The sequence below is a fragment of the Vicugna pacos genome, chromosome 23 (genome assembly GCF_048564905.1).
Source record: "Vicugna pacos chromosome 23, VicPac4, whole genome shotgun sequence".
In the NCBI taxonomy this organism is placed as follows: domain Eukaryota; kingdom Metazoa; phylum Chordata; class Mammalia; order Artiodactyla; family Camelidae; genus Vicugna; species Vicugna pacos.
The window spans coordinates 2,438,495-2,461,456 of record NC_133009.1 but is presented as its reverse complement, the minus strand read 5'-3'; the positions used below and the strand labels follow the sequence as shown (position 1 = coordinate 2,461,456).

The 22,962-nt window shown below is 46.8% G+C and overlaps 1 protein-coding gene across 1 annotated transcript; it reads right to left on the bottom strand.

The window, feature by feature from the left end:
• Positions 1-1,546: 1,546 nt before the first annotated feature.
• On the bottom strand, positions 1,547-22,442 carry LOC116278429 (uncharacterized). Its single transcript, XM_072948285.1, has 2 exons — positions 22,426-22,442; positions 1,547-4,735 (listed from the first exon to the last, which is right to left on the bottom strand). The coding sequence occupies exon 2, from the start codon at positions 4,614-4,616 to the stop codon at positions 1,686-1,688; it is 2,931 nt and encodes a 976-aa protein (XP_072804386.1). The 5' UTR covers positions 4,617-4,735; positions 22,426-22,442; the 3' UTR covers positions 1,547-1,685.
• Positions 22,443-22,962: the final 520 nt, after the last annotated feature.

The window sequence follows — 22,962 nt, the reverse complement described above, 5'->3', positions numbered from 1 at the left end:
GTCTTCTGTTTTTTCCTCTGTGTTTCTTGATTATCAGGTTAGCTAGCAGTGTTAATTATTTTTTTCTCACATTCTCAAAATATGGGCTTTGGGTTTTATTAATGTTTCTCTATTGTTGGTACCAAGTCTTTTCCACTAACTTCCTCTTCTTTGTTAAAAGTGGAGGTTCAGTCACTGATGGCAGATCCTTTTATTTTCTCACACAAGCTTTTAAAACTCTGATTGCTCTGACTGTTGCTTTAGCACCGTCTCACAAAAGTAAATGCTGTTTTCATTTTCCTTCAGTTCAAGATATTTTCTGATTTCTCTTTTGACCCATAGGTGTACCCAGTATTCTTTGAATTTCCAAGTATCTAGAGGGTTTGCATGTAAGTTTCAGTTAATGGTTTCTAATTTAACTCTGTTACGGTCGGAGAACATGGCCTGTATTATCTCAATCCTTTAAAATTTATTAAAATTTATTTTATGGTCCATCTTCCTATTTTGATGGCTATTCCACGTAAACTTTAAAGACAATGTGAATTCTGTGGTCATTGGGTGGAGTACTCTGAAAAGATCACTCAGGCCAAGCTGTTCCAAATACATTTCAAGGCTTCTGTATCTTCACTTACTTTCTTTCCATTTGCTCCATCAATTACAAAATCTCCAGGAGAAACAGTGGATTTATTCATTTCTCTTTTTCATTCTGAGAATTTCTGCCTCAAGCATCTGAAGTTCTGTTCTCACAGCAGCAGGCACACTTGAGGTCATGCCCTCCTGACGGATCACTCTTTTCCCTTTTGTCATTTCACGATGTCCCTCTTTATCACAGGGACATCGTCCCTCGCTCTGAAACCTAGTTTCCCGGCATTAACAGAGCCAATCCAGCTTTCCTATTTATTGTGAGCGTGCACGTCCTCTTCCATCCTTTCAGTTTTAACATAGCTGTACCTTGTAAAGTAGGGCTCATAAACAGCATGTAATTGAGTCTTACTTTGTAAATCAATCTCTGTTTTTTAATTTCATAGAAAATTTTACATTTAATATAATGATCCATTCTGGTTAGGTTTAAATTTATCATTTTGATATTTTTCTCTCTCTCTCATCTATTTTATTACTCGTTCTTTTTTTGGGATTGCACATTTTTAGCATTTCATCTACCTTCACTACTGGTTTATTAACATTTAAGTTTTTTAAGTGGTTAGTAGCCTTTCTTAAATAGGGTTTTGTGAGAGAAGAAAGCTAAAAGAAAGTGAAATTAATGAGTATTTTAAAATGTCTCAACAGTACTTTGCACTTAGACGCATACGATAGAAATTAACTTACTACTTAGAGTAAATGCCTTTAAGCATTAAGGCCTTAGTTTTTACCAAATTCAGAAAAGTTCTGGTCTTTTTTTAATGCAAACAAGAACAAAACTTTATTATAAGCTATGAAAAAACACAAGGCTTTTGGGAGGAAAATGGGGAGAGGAGGAGTCAGCTGTAGGCAGCAGGGGTTTGCCCCTTGCTCTAGGGCCGGAGAGGACAGGACAAGGGCCTTTGTCTACTGTCCTGAGGACTCTGACCACTTGGAATCAGGTAACAATCTCAAATCAACCACAGGATCGCAGGCAGAGAGCTCCAGGATTCCAGAAGTTAGGGCCAGGCTTGGGTTTCACACCCAAATGGGGCCTGCCTGCACGAAGTCCAGCCTGGGAGGCCAATTCAGGCCATCATCCACTTCTTAGATTCCAAGGGAAGGGATCCCAACCTGGAGGAAGATGACTTGTTGGATGGCCGAGCAGTCTTGTGTGCAGCCACGCCCTGGACAGGTGATGAGTGGGCCCTAACAGTGTGGCTTCTCATTGCTGTGCCCGCTGCAGAAGCAGGGCTGCTGCCACAGGCCAGGACAGACATGCCAGCCTTGCTGGGAGAGGTGCCGGGCCCTCGGCTGGAAGCAGAGGGGCTCTGCCTGGGGGCGCCCCCGGGGGTGGGACTTAAGATGGGGGCAGCAGTGCCTCCAAACCCAGGCTGCTGCTTGGTGCTGGGTCCCGTGGCCAGCATGGGGGTGCTCTGGTGAACAGGGCCCCAGGTGTTCAGGCCCCTGCGTCCCCTATGGCAGCGTGTGGTGCTCGGGCTCCGCTTCGCCTCTCTTGTGATGCTAAGAGCTGCAAAGAGGCGGCACAGCTCAAAGTCACCCACTTGGCTCCTGCCGCCCTTACATGCAGCTGAGACCCCGAACCTGCAGGGGACTGGGCTCGAGCTGGCAGATCTCGGGCAGTGCCGCCAAGTGTTGGGCCCAGCCCTGGTCACAACGCTGGGCATGTATGCGGCAGCTGCAGAACCACGGGGGAACACGGCTGAGGTGGCAGGAGAGATCGGCTGGGTGCTGGCATGAGTGCCCATGGTGGGATTTCTGGATGACAAACCGTCAGAAGACGCTTTTGGGGGGGCCCGGAAGGCTAGCAGACCTGGAGCGGAGAGTGGGTCCGAGGTTGGGGCTGGGACTGCCTGCTTTCCACACTGGGAAGAGCTGTCACAGGTGGTGGCTCCACACTGCTGCCCATGAGGGACCACAAAGACGGGCTGCGCAGAGGTCCCAGGGTTAGCAGGAAGTGTCACAGTCAGGCTGGGCCCACAGCCGCTCAGTGCAGACAGGCTGGCAGTGAGGATGACGAAGGCCACGCCGTCATGGGGGGCCGTCTGCGGGGCCTGCAGCGGGGGCAAGATGCTCCCATTGGTGGTCTGGGGAGCCCCCGAGAGCAGAGGCTGAGATGGTACAGTGCTATTCATGGGGGTGACCCCAGTCCCCTGAGCGGGGGTGACGAAGGCCACACCGTCATGGGGGGCCATCTGCGGGGGCAGGATGCTTCCACTGGTGGTCTGGGGAGCCCCCGAGAGGAGAGGCTGAGAGGGTGGAGTCGTGTCCATGGGGGTGACCCCAGAGTCCGAAGCAGGGGTGAAGACGGCCAGGCCACCACTGTGGGCCATCTGCAGGGCCTTCAGAGGGGGCAAGATGCTCCCATTGGTGGTCTGGGGAGCCCCCGAGAGCAGAGGCTGAGGGGGTGGAGTCGTGTCCATGGGGGTGACCCCAGAGTCCGAAGCAGGGGTGAAGACGGCCAGGCCACCACTGTGGGCCATCTGCAGGGCCTTCAGAGGGGGCACGATGCTCCCACTGGTGGTCTGGGGAGCCCCCGAGAGCAGAGGCTGAGAGGGTGGAGTCGTGTCCATGGGGGTGACCCCAGAGTCCGAAGCAGGGGTGAAGACGGCCAGGCCACCACTGTGGGCCATCTGCGGGGCCTTCAGAGGGGGCAAGATGCTCCCACTGGTGGTTTGGGGAGCCCCCGAGAGCAGAGGCTGAGAGGGTGGAGTCGTGTCCATGGGGGTGACCCCAGAGTCCGAAGCAGGGGTGAAGACGGCCAGGCCACCACTGTGGGCCATCTGTGGGGCCTTCAGAGGGGGCAAGATGCTCCCACTGGTGGTCTGGGGAGCCCCCGAGAGCAGAGGCTGAGACGGTGGAGTCGTGTCCATGGGGGTGACCCCAGAGTCCGAAGCAGGGGTGAAGACGGCCAGGCCACCACTGTGGGCCATCTGCGGGGCCTTCAGAGGGGGCAAGATGCTCCCATTGGTGGTCTGGGGAGCCCCCGAGAGCAGAGGCTGAGTGGATGGAGAGGTCTCCATGGGGGTGACTCCGGTCCCCTGAGTGGGGGTGACGAAGGCCAGGGCACCACTGGGGGCCGTCTGCGGGGCCTTCAGAGGGGGCAAGATGCTCCCACTGGTGGTCTGGGGAGCCCCCGAGAGGAGAGGCTGAGAGGGTGGAGTGGTCTCTACGGGGGTGACCGCAGTGTCCGGGGAGGGCGCGGGAGCCAAGCCCGCCTCGGCCTCACCCCGTAACATGATATTGATTTGCCAGAATGCTGCTTTCTTCTCCATGTTGAGGTCTTCCGCCGTGACCTGGAAACCCAGTTCAGGGGGTGGGGGCAGCCTCAGGGGCTCCCCTCGCCTGCGTGGCAGCAGAGGAAACCTGCGTCTTCGGGGTTTCCTGGGACCATCGGATGTGTTCCCCTCGGTTCCCCTCGGCCCTCTGGCTGTGTCTGCATCCCTGTCGGGCCAGTTCGTCCACAGTGAGACCACCGGAGCTGCAGCGGGAGGCTGGGGGCTCTCCTTCCTCCCTTTCTTCAAGGATTTCGGGGGCAGCCCGCTGCGTGCGGGACCCCTCTTCCTCCGCACTGGCGGGGAACCCCGGGAGGAGCTGTACAAGCTGCTGATGTTATTTCTCTGGGGGCAGGAGCTCACGCAAGAGGTCTGGGGTTTCTCCACGCAGCTGTCTTCTGAGTCCTTGGCATGCAGGTTCCTCCGTAGAGACCCAGGCCTCGGAACAAAAGAAACGGGGCCTCTCTGGACCCACAGTTGTCTCGGCTTGGGTTGTTCACCCCCAGTGCCCTCCAGTCTCCTCTGATCTTCCTCCTCTGGGACTGCTGGGTCTTCCCCCTGCTTGGCCAGCCCTTTCCCGCTCTCACCAGGGGCCCTCGACACCACCTCTGCGCACGAGTCCAGGGCACACCCAGGCGTTGTGGGCAGCGCAGGAGTGAGGGGCTGTTCTTGCACCACACGGATGGTAGCTGTGCCCACTGGAGACGCTGAGCTGCAGGACATCGTAGAGGTCTGAGCGTGCAGCACCGCCCTCCTCCGACGGACTTGACTGCAGGTGGAGCTGAGGACGCCCAGGAAGGAGCGCAGGGTCCGCGGGAGCAGGGAGCATCTCCTGTGAAGCGCTGTTACAAGGCGTCGATATAAAGTCACGGGACACCTGTAGGCTGGCCTGCGAGCGGCCAGCAGCTGGTGGAGAGCCAGGTGACCCGGGCCGGCCGGGGGCAGTCGGCAATGGTGGGGAGCAGGCTGGAGGTGGCCAGGCCCTCTTGGCAGGGGCCGGGCCCCCAGGGCTCGGGGCGGGGCTGAGGGGCAGGGTGTGCTCAGGCAGTCGCCCATAGAGCACTTAAGGAAGGTCAAGGTCAGTTCTCGGGTAGAGAGCAGGGCTCTGAGCGCTGTCCTTTAGCTACCAACACGGCTGAAGGCCAAGCGCACACTGTTTGGCCTGTTGCTAGGACGTGGCTCTAGAAACTTGTGAGCAAATAATGCGCACTGTGGCCCTGTGGGACCCTCCCTGTGCAGCACACACACAGGGACCCAGGGCTGCACACATGCGGATGCGCCCCCCCCTCACCCTCTGGTGCTTCCGGATCTCCTGGAGCCTGCGGACTGGAGGGGGGGCCCCAGAGCTGTCACGGAACTAACTGTACAGGAAGGGTCTTCTATTTTTTTTTTTTTAGTATTTTTCTTTCCCCACCTTGACTGTGAGCTCTGAGACCTTCACTATATTCTGTCAGACCACTTGATGTTGCCCCAAGTTTTCTCTTGTGCTTTGGTTTTGGCAATTTCTACTTTTGTGTTGTCAAACGCACCGAACTTCCCTTCTGCAGTGTCTAGTCTGCAGTTAATTCCGCCCAGCAGTTTTTTTCATTTCAGAGACCGATTTTTAGCCCTAGGAGTTCCAGGCGGTTCTCTTTTACACCTTCTAGCTCTCTCCTTACGTACATTTTCATTTTAAAAATCCTTGAGCACAAATATAAAGTCATTTTGAAGTCTTTTTCTGCAAGTTCCACCATCTCTGCTGTATCTGCTTCTATCTAGTCACGGTTTCCCCCCCTATGTCACGTGTTTCTGCTTCATCCTGTGTATGAATTTCAGATTGATTGCCAGACATTATCTGACTGTGCTGTGTACTGCATTCTGCCGCTACCCTTTACAGCACATTGGGCCGTGGCCCACAGTTAGGTTCTTTGCAGTGCAGGTGGACCCGCACTAGGCCTGTCGCTAAGCTTTGTCAGGGCAGGTTTAGAGAACTCATTATGTTAGGGTTAGTTCTGGCCGTACTCACACCACCATTCTGGATAGCTACTTAACTCACATCATGTCCTACAAAGCGTCTCCACTCTGCTACTCAAGAGGCTGCAGCTTTCCCCGTCTCTCTTGTGTGAGGTCTGGGGGTAAGTCTCCTTACAGTTACCTGGTCATTCTTCATCAGGCCTTGCAGAGTTTTACTCTGTGTGAGCGCATCTTAATCAGCGACAAACTCAAGGCCACCACTGTGCAAGTTTCTGCAACTACCGTTCTGTGCAGCCGCTCTCTCTCCTAGACTGTATCTCACCTGGTTAATCCACTGCATCCCAAGAGAGACCATCTCAAAGTGCCTGGGTCCCCCGTCTCACCCTGTTCTCTAGAAAACGCCTCTAGGCAGAGAGCTGTAATTTTAGGACTTTGCTTGTTTGGTTCTTTCCTCTCGGGATCATAGACCTGAGCTGTCTGTATCTAGTCTCTGAAGAAAGTTGTTCCATGTGTCTTTTCGATTTTGTAGTTATTTAAGGCAGAAGGGCAAACCTGGTCTCCGTTACTCCAGTATGGCTGGAAATAGAAAAGGGTACACTTCTAGGCTGGGCATGAGATGGAAGCTTCAAACTGGGCTAAACTCATGAACAACCAGAGGTAACTAGGGAGATCGATCCCATCGGATCGATCAAGAAATGAACTAATAAAAGAAAAAGGAGATTGTGTGAAAGCTCAGCTGAACACAGTAACTGGAGAAAACTAACAGCATTTCATGTTTACATTCCATATAGTTCATACTCTTCAACAAACTGCTCAGTTCTGTAAACACATTCTCGCAAAATGCCATCAAAATACATCTGAAACATCTTTAAAGGCCGATCTGTATATTTAATACTTGCCAACCTTAGTGTTACATTAGTTATGTTCCTATAAAATTCAGTATAAACGGAGACAATTTGCTTCGAATCTGTTTTCCCATAGAAACAGTTGAACGTAGCGTTATGTTCCTAACCCTGGAGAGGTTACCTGGGGACAGTGGGATCATTTATAAGAGGTAACAGAACCCTGGCCCAGCTGCCAGGGTCTCCCCACTCTCCTCACACACAGGAGGACAGCACTGCCCCTGCTGAGCACAGACACGGCCTCCCGTGCTCCCTCTGGGGTGACCCAGCACATGAGAGTAAACTGAACAGCCACCTGGACCCTATTCCAGTGGCTAAGTGTCAAGAGCCACTGCCGGGGCCAGGCACTGTTTCCAACTACGTTACATACTTGACCTCACGACACCCTGTGGCCCTGGTACTTCCATTATCTTCATATTAAAAATGAGAAAACTACGTCCCACAATTAGTGGGGGAGCTGAGATTCGTACCCTGGTGGTCCAGTTCCAGAGCCCGTGCTCCTAATCAGCGCTTCGGGGCTTGGCAGACGAGCCCGGGGGCCAGCTGCCTGTCTGGGGGGTGGTTTCCGCCAGGATGGGGGGGAACAGAGCTTTTGGAAACAGTCCCATAGAGAATGAGGAATCCGCCTGAGGAGGGGTAGTAAGACTCGCCAGGCCCACTTAAAAGGTATGAAGGAGGTGAGTAGCCATGGCAACAGGCATCCTCCCTGGGGGCCGGAGCCCCTCAGCTGTGACGGAGGAGGCGCGCAGTGTCTCTGTGCTCTGATGTCGCCCACACGCTCTCCCAGGTCCCACTCCAGCACGGGCCTATGTTCCGAGTAGAAAATGCACAACACTAGCATCGCAGACAGAATTCCACTTCTGAGTCAACGTGAAAGGACCAGTTAAATGTCCATCTGATGCTGGGAATTCAGCGTCAGAAAAAATCCTGCAGCCCATCCTCGCTGCAGTGCCAGGGTTCACTACAGTGCGACGTTGTATGTGTCATTCCTGTACTCAGTCTGCCGCGTTCAGGGCTGAGTTTCAAGTCTACTGAAATGGAGGTGAGCTGAATTCACTCACACACTACACAGTGAACAGACACTTTAAGGAGGAAAAAAGTGTTGGGTTGAATAATGGAGAAAAGAGTCGCTCGTCTGATTCTGCTGTTCTTGTTGTCCAGAGAGATAACTCGGTTTAAAAACTTAGGAGGAGGGCAAAAGTTTTCATACCATTTTATTTCCTAAGGTCATGATCACAATGCAATCCTATAAATTACTCATTCTCTTTAGTAAAACTTCCTAACAGGTCTGGATTAGTGAAATACTAGATCAGGAAGTACTTCTAAATGTTTTGTCTTCTCAAAATATGTACACGTAGGACAAATCTAACAATACAGAAGGATGTATGTGTGTGCACCCTTCCTGCACACCCTGAGCCCATCCCCCAGAGGAGAACTTCCGACTGTTCTCGTTTTTCGCTCCTCTGATAGTTCTCTCTGTATCCCCAAATAATACACTTTTATCTAAAAGCTTCTAGATTCAATGACTTGACGTAGTATCTATTGATTTTCCTAGATTTAAAAATTAAAATTTAGTTCATCATCATTAATCTTCACCTGTCCCTCTCAGTATTTAGCCTTTTTACTAATTACTTATGATTTCAAGGATACAGAATATAAATTCCCTGCTCCACTAAGCTGACTCTGCATCTCAACTCCTCACAGATACTGGAGCCATCACACACCTCTCCTCTGCCCTTCCGCAGCTCACCTGGGGTCAGCCACACTTCTCCTGTAACAGCATCAAGGCTGTCAGCATTCGTATCTTGAAGTACACAGCAACCAAACCTTTCTGATCACAGACTGGTTCTAAAAGTTGAAAATCAACAACTAGCATTCACATTATGATGTATAAACATTACTTAATGCCAGGCCAAGAGGTGTGCTAACATGACACTTCATTCTTTACAAACTCAATACCATGATCCTGTGACCACTCCAAGAAATTTAAAAAAAAAAAAAAAAACTCTAGTTTTAAGATTAAATGGACCCATTTCTTTGTCACTGACTGCTTAAAAGCATGGCCTTTCCTCCCATATTTAGGCTAAAATAGGAGTTTTTCCTGGGGTTTCTAATGGTTTTCTTTCTGGTAGAGTGGGGGTTTGGGGGTAACACATCCCCAGGCTGTCAATCCTTCCTCTCCCTCGGATGTCTCACACTCCTGCTCCAGTTTGGAACGATTGCCGTCTGGACCTATTTTATTCCCATTATTCCTGGCTTTGCTCTGATGCCCAGTTAGGTTGAGTCCTCTATTTCCAGAAGGCCAAGCCTGTCTTTATTGGTTATTCTTTTGTTTGGCTGGAGCACACGTCCAACTACCTTCCTAATAACAGTACTCAGGAAGCCAACCTTTCCAGGCCTTGTACATCTGAAAACGCCTTTATTCTGCTGTCACAGCTGAGTGGTAGTTTGTCAGATACAGAATTCTGGGTTTAAAAAAAAAGTGTGTTTACCCTTTGGATCTTGCTGGCAATACTTAGAATATTCAGTGTTAAAACTGAGAAGACACTGCCACTGTAAGCGGGACACTTCTTTGTAGATGGACAATTTGTTTTCTCCCTCTCTGAACATTTTTACAGTCTCTCTTCATCCCTGAAGCACTGATCCTCCACAGATGCGCACCCACGGATGAGCTGCTTCTGTTACTTGTGCTGACTCTCAAGGGGCCCTTTTCGTATAAAGACACGCGTCACCTCTGCCTCCGGGAGTTGACTTCCCTTCTGTTTTTACACTTCACTCTTGTTACTTTTCTCCCACTTCTATTAAGTCAAGTGTCGAACCTCATAGACTCCTTTCCCATGTATCTCTTCCGGCATTCTTCTGGTCTTTGCTGTACATTTTGGAAGATTATTTCACTTGTATTTTCTTAAATTTTCATTTCAGTAATCCTTTTTAAAAAATAGTAATAAATCTAATAGCCTTTTCTTGTAATACCATTGCTGCTGCATCAGCTGCTTCCCTAGGGCCCATGTTTTTTTTTCCCTTCATTCTGTCAATTTTTCTTGTAAACTCAATGACCCTCTGGTTCTGTTCATATAAGGGTGTGCGGGGTGGGAAGAGACAGACTGGGATTTCAAAATTGTAGAACAGATAAACAAGATTATACTGTACAGCACAGGGAAATATACACAAGATCTTGTGGTAGCTCACAGCGAAAAAAAATGTGACAATGAATATATGTATGTTCATGAATAACTGAGAAATTGTGCTCTACACTGGAATTTGACACACTGTAAAATGATTATAAATAAAAAAATGTTAAAAAAAAAAAGGTGAAAATACAGGAAGATGGGGACTACTGTTCTCAGCTCTGTTAGTTGGTCTATTTTTTTTTTTTCCCTAAAAGGGCTTCGTCTCAAATTGGAAATTCTAGACTCTGTGTCTGACCAGGCCGGGCAGGCTTCCTCGGTGTAAACAAAAGGGAACCTGACTGTTGAGGAGGAAACCCTCCCCATCCCCAGATAAGGAGGGCTTTCCTGCGGTACCAAAACCCTTATCAGAATTTAGTTTCATATCCTAAGCAGAAACAATTTTTGCCTGTTTTGCCTAATACCACGTGCCACCTCCCTCCGCTCTGAGGACGTCTGTGCGCATGTTGTGAGCGTGTGCACTGTCGCTGGGAGAGGGGCGCTGGGGGACCGATCTGTACCACAGTTTGATGACCAGCCCTTCAGTCACACCCTGCTTATGGAAACCGTGGGTCCAAGGTGTCAGCTCTGAACGGCTGCTGACGCTGAGCCTCCACGATTCCCTGAGGAAGACGGCCTGCCCCCTACGTCTTCAGACACCATCGTGCAGCACATCTAGGCTAGGGCTTTTCAACCTGTCTCGCCTCCCACATTCCAAAAACGCTGCTGAAATCTCAGTTGTTAACGAGGCCTCTCCCTTAGCTTGGCTATGTATTGGTTAACGACTACACATTTTTTCTTTTCTCGTACAGTCTGTGTTTTCATTTTCATGAGGCCTTAAAATGGGCAGATGGCAAATGGCAGTGCTCAGTGCCTTGTGGGCCTCTGTGGCCAGAAGGTTTAATGGTCTTTAAGCCTACACTGGAAAGTGACGCTCACAGGCAAAAGCTGAGGTGACAGCGTAACAAAATGTCACGTACCGATGACTACCTTCCAAGGATGTTTCGAGCAAACAGAATTTGATCATTTGCAGCCTCTGCAGTAATAAATTTTGTTGAGCAAAGTCCTCTGTGACTGGCCTCTATGGATAAGAATTACACAACATCTAAAAGCCATTTTGTAAGGAAGAGTTTGTCATATACTTTGATTTTGTAATCAGAGCAAGAGTTCCTTACAGCATCTGTCACATGAGATTTCATAGAACAATTGCCCAGGAGGGAACGCAGGCCCCACACAAGTCAGTCCTCATCTTTAACAAGTAAGAGGAGCCCCCAAGTTGGGTGTCTGTGGCCCCGTGTCTAGGGCACAGGCACTCACATCTCGCCCACTAACTGATGAAAGAGGTAGGGCTCCCTCCACCTCTTCAATATCTTATTCATGGGTAACTTAAAAGGCACATGTGGTTTAATATAAACATTCTATAGGCTAGACTGAAAACTCTACATAAACTGTAAAATAAATTAATATTTTAGGGAAACTATGAGCATGTAACAGACTGTGGGAACCCTGTGTGCATGTGTCCCCTTTCAGGTCTGTTTTAGTAGAGAGCTTTAGAGGCACAAAGGTGATCAGGAGTAAAACCAGATCTCCAGCCTGGGACGCAGGTCTCTGTATTGTAACAGGAAAGGAAGTGTCAGCTTAACCCACCGATGCATCACTAAGACCCAGAGTCAGCGATGCACGCGCTACAGGTAACCCATCTTCCAAATGTGAAGCTGTGGACAACCAGCGTCCCGGCCATAACCAGCGACCCGCCACACGACTGGGTCAGCGACTCACACCCGGTCTTAACTCCAAACCTGCACGACGCAGAGCAGGGCCTGTCACTCCCTTTGACTGTTCACCTGCTCCCTTTTTGTGGTGTCTGGTTCTTCTTTAATGCCTGTAACAGCCAGGCAGAATAACCCAGTTTTCAGGTGTACATTTTCAGTTGCTTGCTTTTTTTTTTTTTTAATTTCTTTGGGCCTCATCTACTTGCGCCACGCCACCCTGCACAAGTGGAAAGTGGACGTGAAGCTGCTGCGGGCACGCACGTCTTTCTCCCTTTGTTGTGGCTTCAGCTTAAGAGATCAACCCCATTCAAAAATCCACAAATGACAAATGCTGGAGAGGCTGCGGAGAAAGGGGAACCCTCCTACACTGCTGGTGGGAATGCAGTTTGGTGCAGCCACTATGGAAAACAGTGTGGAGATTCCTCAAAAGACTAGGAATAGACTTACCTTATGACCCAGGAATCCCACTCCTGGGCTTGTATCCAGAAGGAAATCTACTTCAGGATGACACCTGCACCCCAATGTTCATAGCAGCACTATTTACAATAGCCAAAACATGGAAACAACCTAAATGTCCATCAACAGGTGACTGGATAAAGAAGATGTGGTATATTTATACAATGGAATACTACTCAGCCATAAAAACCGACAACATAATGCCATTTGCAGCAACATGGATGCTCCTAGAGAATGTCATTCTAAGTGAAGTAAGCCAGAAAGAGAAAGAAAAATACCATATGAGATCGCTCATATGTGGAATCTAAAAAACAAAAACAAACAAACAAACAAAAACAAAGCATAAATACAGGACAGAAATAGACTCATGGACAGAGAATACAGACTTGTGGTTACCGGGGGGGGGGGGGCGCGGGGTAGAGGGTGGGAAGGGATAGACTGGGATTTCAAAATTGTAGAACAGATAAACAAGATTACACTGTATAGCACAGGGAAATATACACAAAATGTTATGATAAATCACAGAGAAAAAAATGTGACAATGAGTGTGTATATGTCCATGTATGACTGAAAAATTGTACTGAACACTGGAATTTGACACAACACTGTAAAATGATTATGAATCAATAAAAATGTTAAAAAAAAAAAGGAATGGCATAAGGTGTACTCCACAGAGGTGACTACTTTTGTTTGTTTACACTTCTGGAAAATTTCCATACACACAAATACATACTTAAAAACACTCAGAAGCATAACATACATGTTATTCTGTATCTGTGTTCTTTTCTACTTAATAGTATGTGTTGGAGAGCTAACCATTTGACTAAATAAACTTCTGTATCATCCTTTATAAAAGCCAAAAAAAAAAAAAAAGAATTACACCTGACATCTCCTCAAAATCCACGCAAGCAACGAGAGTGAAGAGAAGTATTTAAAGTGTGGAGAGAAAAACAATATCAAACCTAGAATTCTGTACCTGCAAAATTATCCTTTAAAAGTGAAGAAAATAAAAACTCTATCAAACAAAAACTGAGAAAATCTGTTGCCAAGAGACCTGCCTTGCAAGAAATATTTTAAAAAATAATAATAAAGTTCTTTAGAGAGAAAGAAAATTATATAGATCCACATAAAGGAAACGAAGTGCATCCAAAAAGGAGTAAGTGAAAGTAAAATAAAAACTTCTTCTTCTTCACTGAGCTAACAGATAATAATTTGTTCAAAGTAATACCAATCTAATAAAATATGTACAAGATTCATATAAGGAAAACTACAACATGTAAGAACAAAAGCAAAAAAGAACTAAATAAGTGGAGATAGTCCATGCTCATGGATAGGATGACTCAAAATGGTTAAGATATCAGTTCTTCCCAATTTAACCTATAAATTCAATGTATAAATACAACATCAAGGCATAATCCATGAAACAAATAATGGGTAACTGGACTTGATTAAAACCAGAAAGTGTGCACTGCAAAAGACAAAGTCAAGAGAATGAGAAGACAAGTCACAGACTGAGGAGGTATCTGCAAAAGACACATCTGATAAAAGAAATACAAACTCTTAAAACTCAACAGTAAGAAAATAAAGAATTCCATTAAAAACTGAGCCAAAGACCTTAACAGACACCTCACCAAAGAAGATACACAGATGGCAAATAAGGACATGAAAACATGCTCCACATCACACTTCATCGTGGAAACGTAAATTAAAACAACAAAGAGATAACACCACACACGCATTTGAATAGCCAAAATGTGGGACACTGACCACACTAAATGCTGGCAAGAATGTAGAGCAAGGAAAACTCTCCTTCACTGCCTGTGGGAGGCAAAATGGTTCAGCCACTTTGGAAGACATTTTGGTGGGTTCTTATAAAGCTACTGACTCTTACCATTCAGTCCAGCCATCATGCTCCTTGGTAGTTACCCAAAGGAGTTGAAAACATGTCCACTCAAAAGTCTGAACTGGTATGTACAGTAGCTTTTATTCATAATCACCAGCACTTGGAGGAAACCAAGGTGTCCTTCAGTAGGTAAATGGATAAGCAAACTATGATACATCAACACAGTGGAAAATTATTCAGCAATAAAAAGAAAGAGCTATCAAGGCATGAAAGGACATGGAGAAAACTTCAATGCGTATTACTAAGTGAGAGAAGACAATCTGAAAAAGCTACATACTTTATGATAACAGCTGTTTGACACTCTGCAAAAGGAGAAAAAGCATAAAGACAGTAAAAAGATCAGTGGTTGCAAGGGTGAAGGGGATGAACAGCCTGAACACAGATGACTTTTAAATTTCAGGGCAATGAAAATACACTGTATGATGCTACAATGACGGATACATGCCATTTTACATTTGCCCAAGCCCATAGAATGCACAACATGAAGAGTGAACCCTTGTGTAGGGTTACTCACTTGTAAGCATGGAGGTTAATCAATTGTAACAAAGGTACCACTCTGGTGGAGGATGCTGATAACGAGGGAGGCTCCTCTTGAGAGGAGGCAGGGGGTATATGGGAAGTCTCTCTACCTCCCTCTTAATTTTGCTGTGAATCTAAAACTTCTCTAAAAAAATTAATTTAAAAAAATCTACATAGCAAATTTTCCCCAGAGTCATTTATAGCAACTACCCATTAAATGAAAATGAGTGCTCTGACATAGAATTTTATCAGAATTCAGGCTCTAATAAACAGGCCTTCATTTTCCCTCACAGTGAAGTGTCCTTTCACCAACCAAAACCCAAAATCTCCATTCTGCCCAGCATCCCAGGCTCCCTGGCTTGCCTGAAGGCTTCTCTTCTGAAGTTGTGTCACTTCTCCCTTTCAAACAGGACCAGGATTGGTGTCATCAGCATGCAAACTGGGGACATAGCTCCATTCTGAGAAAGTCCCATTAACCCTTATATACTCCAGTTATCATCACATTTCTGTGAACTAATATGGAGTGATTCCCAGGATATACTGTACATACTTTTGAAGGACAAAAGAGTATGTACAGGACGCTACTTGTACAAGAATGGAGATGCTTAAACAAGTATATCCTTAATTTTGCAGAAAGAAACATGACGGATAAACTAGAAACGAACGAGGTTCATTAACAACCCTCAAGGGTGGAAATCGGAAGGGATTAGAGGAGGAAGGGGTAGTGACACTTCCAGGGACAGCTTTGACTTTTGAAATTGTGCTGACACTTCACATACGCAACATGAAATAAATGAGTGAGGAAACCTAATTTTACTTCATATGAATTAAACATAATTAACCGAAGGGGAAATAATGTAAATAACTTTTCAACACGGTATTTTTACTCTCTACCCTCAGTCTAAAGACATAAATACTCTAAATATTAAACTCTGGTTAGAAAGTGGATTTATCACAGTGGTACACACAAGTCATTTGAAACTGTTTTCTCCATTACTAGAGGATTGAGCAAATGAGTAAATATACTGCAAATAAGACATCTACAGAATGGGAGAGAGTGAAAGTGAATCCTGTGGTGATGAACTGGGAACAGTTATTTGTATGAAATCATGGTTTCCAATATATAAATACAGACCTTGACATAAACATGTGTGTGTAAATACATAGTCTAATTTTTTTACCTCCCTATTTCTTAGCTGTGTGCAGCACAAGGGCCTAGAAGGAGAGACGCCCCAGGAACAATGAGCATCCTGAGCACTCAGATGTTGGTTCCTAAGCACCATTCCCCACTGAGGGAACTGGAGGCATCTACCTCTGACTGTGGTGGAGTCAGTGGTACTGCACTACGAGCCCTTCTTCAACCGGTAGGTATATATGACATATCTTTCAGAAGCTGATCGACAAGTAGTGACAGATCGCTCTGGGAGCCCACTGACTGTTCCAGCTTTCTTTCCCAGGTGCTTTCTAGGCTGGGGCATATGGCAGGGAGCCCAAAATACAACAACACAGTGGTCTTGCTGATGCCCAGAGATGAGAGCTCAGGGAGGCCGTGCGGCTAGAATTTGCAGGACAGGGACCCAGAAGAGGAGAGCGCCTCTCAGGCAAAGGGCTCCAATAATCTACACGGGCTTCCCTTAAGCTTTAAGCTGGGGCAACTGCCATTTCACAGGCAATTATCAAAGAAAGAACAACAGGGAGCTCTGGCCTGAACAACTTCTGGTGTTCACATCATGACCAGTGGGAACCAAGAAAATACACAGAAGACCCGGGCATTTCGTGTAGACATCAGAAACTTTTAAAACAAGCCTCAAAAGGGTTGGGCAGATCCTCCAGAAGAGTAACTGCCTGCCAGAACAAAACAATGCTTTAAGAAAGACACCCAGTAAAGGCTATCCTATCTGTACAAAAGCAAAACCAATTTACAGATATTTCATATAATTCAAGAGGAGAAAACTTCCAGAGATTTACAGTTGAGAGATAACAAGTATATAATATTGTAAATATTTCAAATGAGTAAGTTATATTGTAATTTAATGTAGTAATCATGTTGGCTTTACTTTTATTTTAGAAAATGTGAATACACTGACTACCTCCATCTCTAAACTCTTATTCTGCCCCCAAAAGTCCTAAGTTACTCGCATGGAAATTCTAATCAGGAGGTTTCCAGGAACCTTAAACCTCAAGATACTCCTAAATGGTAGTGGCCTTCGAGTCTAGCATTCACCCAAACGATGCTCTCACTGAACAAAATATTTGTACAACTGTGAGTTGCAGAGTTGTCTGCAGGATCATTCATTCATCACACAAGAAAAGAGGGCACTTTTAATGTGTGTTAAGACACACAACACAGCCTGCACGGGCCACGTGTCTAACATCTTCCTGTGAAGCTCGAGGAAGCTGAGTCCGGCTTCCGCAGCTGCAGGTGAGGGGCCAGGTCCCAGGAAATACACTTTGTCAAGCAGACAAGTAAAAGGAACAGAGCCTGAACCAGGGCTCAGAACACTGCAGCCACTCTGCACCCAGCTTTCATATGGCTCTCGAGCTACAGTCTACTTTTTTCTAAAGCATCATAAAAATTTAAAAAAAAAATTTAGTAACATATGACAGAGACTGCAAGAGGCCCACAAAGCCTAAAATACCTGGCTCTTTACTGAAAAGGTTTGCCTAACCCTAGTCTAGGCTAACTCTGGCTCCCATGGGACCCTCTCAGAAAGCAAACTGTGCTGCTAAATATAAATTGCCAGAGGCAAACTGATGTAAATTTTACTTTTTCTAATTTTTTCAGCTCTGGCCTTCTAGCGGCTAGACCAATACTGAACCTGACCCAGGGTCATGGGTTGAATTACACTCCTCTAGCCTCGTGAAAGAGGGGACTTCTGCATGGAAGACCTCTTCTGGCTTCTAGTGCCTTCTAATGTCCCCTCCCCATTAAGGGCAGCATGACCTAACTGGGCAGGCCTGGACAGGGGACAGGGGGAGAAAGGCCAAGAGCAGTTGCCTCTTCTTCACCCTATAAGCCACGTATACACATACTGTATCAAAACACAAAGCATGCTTTACTTAACCACGACACTTTGCCAATGAGACTACATTAGCAACCAAAATTTTTCAATTCTTCGTCCCAGGAACTATCTGTTAAGTGCCTTCAATGACTAGGCACTGTGCGGGTGCTGGGCTCCTGCCCCAATTCCACAGAGTGAGCTTATCTGTACAAGAAGCAGACTGGTAACAAACAACTGAAAAATAAATTCAGGAACTGAGAAGATGAAGCTAAAATAGGAAAATGTGACAGTGAGGGGAAGTGGAGACGCCCGTTTTGGCTAAAATGACACAGTCACAACTCTGTAAGGAGATGACATTTGAGCAGAGGCCTTTCTAAGCAGAGGAAACGCTGAGCACAGTGAGTCTGAGCAGAGATGAGCTCTGTCTAGCAGGGAAATGAGGGCTGTGAGGCCAAGCACGATGGACAAGGGGTAGAAGGGGGAGAGCGGGTGGGAAAAGGCGAGGTAGCCAGAGCAGGAGACTTTACATTTGGTATCAGCTTCCCCATAAATAACTACAAATTTAGTGGAATCATCCTGCAGTCCCAGGTCAGAAGCCTGAAACTTGGCAGGGCTGCGTTCCTGAGGTACCAGAGAATGAGCTCCCTTGCCTTGCCGGCTTCTGGAAGTTGTGCATGTTCCTCGGCTCAGAGCTTATTCTCTGCACTGCTGTCATTTCTTCCCTCATAGTAGTTTTTCTAATTCTCATTCCTCTTTCCAACTTCTAATCCTCCTGCCTCCCTCTTACACAGACCTTTGTCTATACATTCACCCGACTGGGTAACCCAAGATAAGCTCTTCGTTTCAGGATCTCTGACTTACATGTATCTGTGATGTTCCTTCTGTACTGTAAGATCACATCTTCATAGGTTCTGGGGATTAAGACACAGCCAGCCTCGGGGGGCATTATTCAGCCCACCACACTTTACTTCTGAGGATTATTTGGAGTAGGAAGTGTGAAGTGATTATTTTTTAAGATTTCTTGGGCTACACTATGGGGAGTGTGCCTCAGCGGGGCAACAGTGGAAGCAGAGAGATGAGTCGGCAAGTTATCACTAATACATACTTCCTATTTTTAAAAAAGAAGATATCTAAGAGCATAAAATATTATTTAGGTAGTAATTTTTTTTAATGGAAAAACAAGGTCAGAAATGAAGTAGCCACAGCCAATACTTATTACTTCCACAAAAAGAATAATCTAAGCCATTTTTAATGGCATCTCTGGTATGTTCAAGTGGAGAAATTAAAAGTATAATATTAAACGTTGACATCAGGAGAGAAGAAGGGACTGAAATCAATAACCTAAGCTTCCACCTTAAGAAGCTAGAAAATGAGAAGTAAATTAAACCCAAAGCACACAGAGGAAAGAAAATTATTACCTAATTAATGACATTAAATGAAACAGAAAAATGGGAAAAAATAATAACAATGGAATCAAAGCTGGTTCTTTGAAACAATCAAAAAACTAATCAATGTTTTGCCAGAATTTTTAAGAAAAGTGACAAATTATCAATATCAAAAATGAAAGAGGAGATATCAAAATAGATTCAATAGACACTAAAAGGATAAGGGAATATTATGAACAATTTTATGCCAATAAATTTAAAAACTTGGATAAAACAGATAATTTCCTTAAATGACATAATTTATCAAAATGTAAAAAGAAATGGATAACATGAATAGTCTTCTATCTACTAAAGAGATTAAAATCTTACTTAAAAATCTTCCCACAAAGAAAACTCCTAGATCAGATGGCTCTGTTGGTGTATTTTACTGAACTAGTAAGAAATATTACCAATTCTACACAGGTTTGTCCAGCAAAACAGAAGAAACAGAACTGGAACATTTTCCAATTCATTTTGAGACCAGAAATACCTTGACACCAAAAACAGAGAAATGACAAGAAAATTAAAAACCAATTTCCCTTACAAACAAAGTGCAAAATTCATCAACAAAACACTGGCAAATTAAATCCGGCAATACATAAAAACTGTAATACATCATGACCAAGAAGGGTGTATTCCAGGAATACAAGGTTGTTTAATATTTGAAAATCAATCAATTCACCATATTAAGAGACTGAGAAAGAAAAACCATATAATCATCTTAATACGTACAAAAAAATTTTGGGTAAAATTCAACACCAATTCATGATTAAAAAAACAAACAAAAGAACTCAGCAAACTGGGAATAGAAACTTTTTCACCCTAGTCAAGTATATTGATGAAAAATCTACAGCTAAATTACACTTAATGGCGAAAGACTGAATGCATCCCCGTAAGGTTGAAGAAAAGGTAAGTATGGACATTTTCACCACTTTTATTCAACACCGTAATAAGGGCCTCATTTTAAGAGAAGAATAAAACAAAAGGCCAACAGAATGGAAAGGAAGAAGTAAATCTGTCCTTATTTGCACATAACTTGACCATCTACCTAGAAAATACCAAGGAAATCTACAAATGTGATTCCTAGAACTAAAAAGTGAGTTTAATACGGTTGCAAGATACAAAGTCAATACACAAAAATCAATCACATTTCCACATGCTAGCAATGACAATCAGGAGTCTAAATTAAGAAAGGCTACTTTACCGTGTCATCAAAAAATAGGCAATATTTAGGACTAAATTTAGTCAAGTATGTTCAAGGCTTGTACAGAGTAACTGAGACAATAAAGAGCAGATAGAGCCTGGGCAGAACTCACACATATATATGGCCAACTGACTTTTTAGAAAGGCCCTAAGATAATTCAGTGGAGGAAGAGTTACACTTTAATAAATGGTGAAAGAAGTGGACATACGTATGAATTAAAAAAAAAACCCTTAAGTATAATAAAAAATATATTTGGTCTTTCTCACTGTATCCTTGGCACAGAGCTTTTGAAACCCTCGGAATTTCCTGAGTGATGGAGGTATATTCTATTTTCATTTATAATGAGCCCCTCACAACCATAGCTGGGTTAATGTTAATGAGATGGCTACTGGAGGGCCCCTTAACAGTTTAAGGATGAAGGTTGGTCACCAGAAGGACCAAGTCATGATAAGAGGTTGGAACTTTCATCCCTACCTCTCAATCTCTGGTGAGAGTAGAGGGAGCAGAGACGGACCACTAATGGCCAATGATTTAATCAATCCTGCCTATGTAACGAAACCTAGTAAAATCCACTAACAGTTGGGTTCAAGAAGTTTCCCGGGTCGGGGGGAGGGTGTAGATAGAGCGGTAGAGCGCTTGCTTAGCAGACACGAGGTCCTGGGTTCAATCCTTGGAACCTCCTCTAGTAAATAAATAAGTAAATCATACAACATGTGGCGATTAAGGTCGGCTTCTTTCACTTAGACTGCTTGTCAGGTCCATTCATTCAGAGTGCTGTGAAGCACTCTGTTCCTGAAAAGGATGAAAATATTCTTTTTTTTTTTTTAATGAAGTTTAACTAGTCTTTGTACCTAGCTAGCATTACTTGGTAAAACATTCCCTCAATGCATTTCCAAAATTATGACCTTGCAAATTCGAACACGTTTCTGAAATAAATTTCCTTGTAAGAGTAGAATACACTAAACTTCCAAAATTATTAATGACACTAATTAAGGAAAACAGGGAGTAAAGAAAAGGGGTCTGGAAACTGGAACAAATGCTCAGTCTGCAACCTCAAGTCTCACTCTAGTTGTGCGACCTAAGGAACTGCCTTCACCTTTAAATACTTTCTTATTTGAGAGAGAGCGCACTGCCCTTCCCTCCCTGCAAGGTGGCTGTTCAGGTAACATGAGGTAACAGTACCTAGCACAGTACCTGACACGAAGTGTTCACAAACAGTTTGCTTCCTTCATTCAACACGAAAGACACACTCACGTGAAGGTTAAGATGTAAGGGAGCCTATACTTCCACAAGTCTCCGTCAGCACAAAATATGACAGGTAGTTTGGTTCTAATATAAAAACAACACCCACCCACCCCATTCCACGAACGCTTCTGAGGGATCTGGAGCCAGACAAGGGAGCCTGCATGCGCTCCTGCAAGAACTCCTTCGGGGCCACTGAGCACTAAAGCAGCAACTGGAAGAGTCCAGTCACTGTGCTAAAACGTCTGGATGCCTTTATGCTAGTACCGGAGCTCACGCGCGGTAAAAGGGGAAAAAAGTCCAATTAGGCCCAACTCCAAATGACCCCTGAAGAAATCAAGACAGGAATGCCGACTTATCCTTCCTGAAACGCGAACGGTACCACACCAACACCCATTAAGAAACCTCAAGATTCAAACACTCCACGCCAACACTGGTGCCGCTCATGCTGCTTAGAAAGGCTGCGCAGGAGAGCAGCCCTGGCAGCACGGAAGGGGCTGAAGCAAAGCCGGCCGCGGCAAACGCAGGCGAGGGGGACAAACAAGATGACGATTTCGGGGCTGTGCACACACGCCGCTGCCGACCGCTTTGCAGACCACGGCCCCGCCGCGAGCATCTTGAAGGACTTCGCGGCTTCACAGTCCCGACGTCAAGGGAAGGCCGCGAGAGGAGCGCCCGGGGGTCGGGGCCCTGTTACCGTCCTGCGGGTCCCTGGCGGCCAGGGTCCCGGCCTCCACCTCCACTCCCCGCGCCCAGCGAGGGCCGGCCGGGAAGCGCCCCGAGCAACGCCCCAGCGCGAGCAGCCCGGCCCCGCCCGAGACCCCCGGTGCGCGGACGGCGGGGCAGCCCGCTGGGGTCCGGGCCGGGCTCGGGGCCGCGGCCGGGGCCGGGGCCGGGGCCGGGGGCCGACGCCGCAGCTGCGTCTGCCGAGGCCAGGCGGGGGGCCGCGCGGGCGAGCGCGGCCGGCCGGCGGGGCAGGGACACTCACCACACCACGCAGCTGGAGCCCTCGCCGAAGTACCAGGTTGCTGGAGCGCCGCCGACGTCGAACAGCTGCCCGCGGACCATCACACGGGGCCGCGTCCACCACCGCCATGTTGGCTGCCGGGCGGCCGCCGCTCGGCTCACGCCGCGCCTCCCAGAGGAACAGCGCCGCCGCCGCCGCCGCCGCCGCCGCCGCCGCCGCCGCCGCCGCCGCCGCCGCCGCCGCCGCCGCCGCCGCCGCCGCCGCCGCCGCCGCCGCCGCCGCCCGGGAGAGCCCCAAAGCCGAGCCGCCCGCGAACCATATCGGGGCCGCACCGCTGCCGCCGCCGCATTCGGCACGAAGCTCCGCGGCAGCCGCTCGGTCAGCGCCGCGCTTCCCGGAGGGACTTCGCTGCCGCCGCTGCAGCCGCTTCAGCTGCCTGGAGGGAGAAGGGCCGGCGCCGCTCGGGAGAACCGCAGATACGTCTGCCCCTCGGAAAGGCTGCCGCGTGACTGCCTGGCAATCTGACCTTCGGGTGGGCGGAGGGAGTGCGCCGGGGCG

What these genes read in the sequence shown, in the direction of transcription:
- LOC116278429 (XM_072948285.1), bottom strand. Translation starts at nt 4,616, where the DNA reads ATGTCCTGCAGCTCAGCGTCTCCAGTGGGCACAGCTACCATCCGTGTG.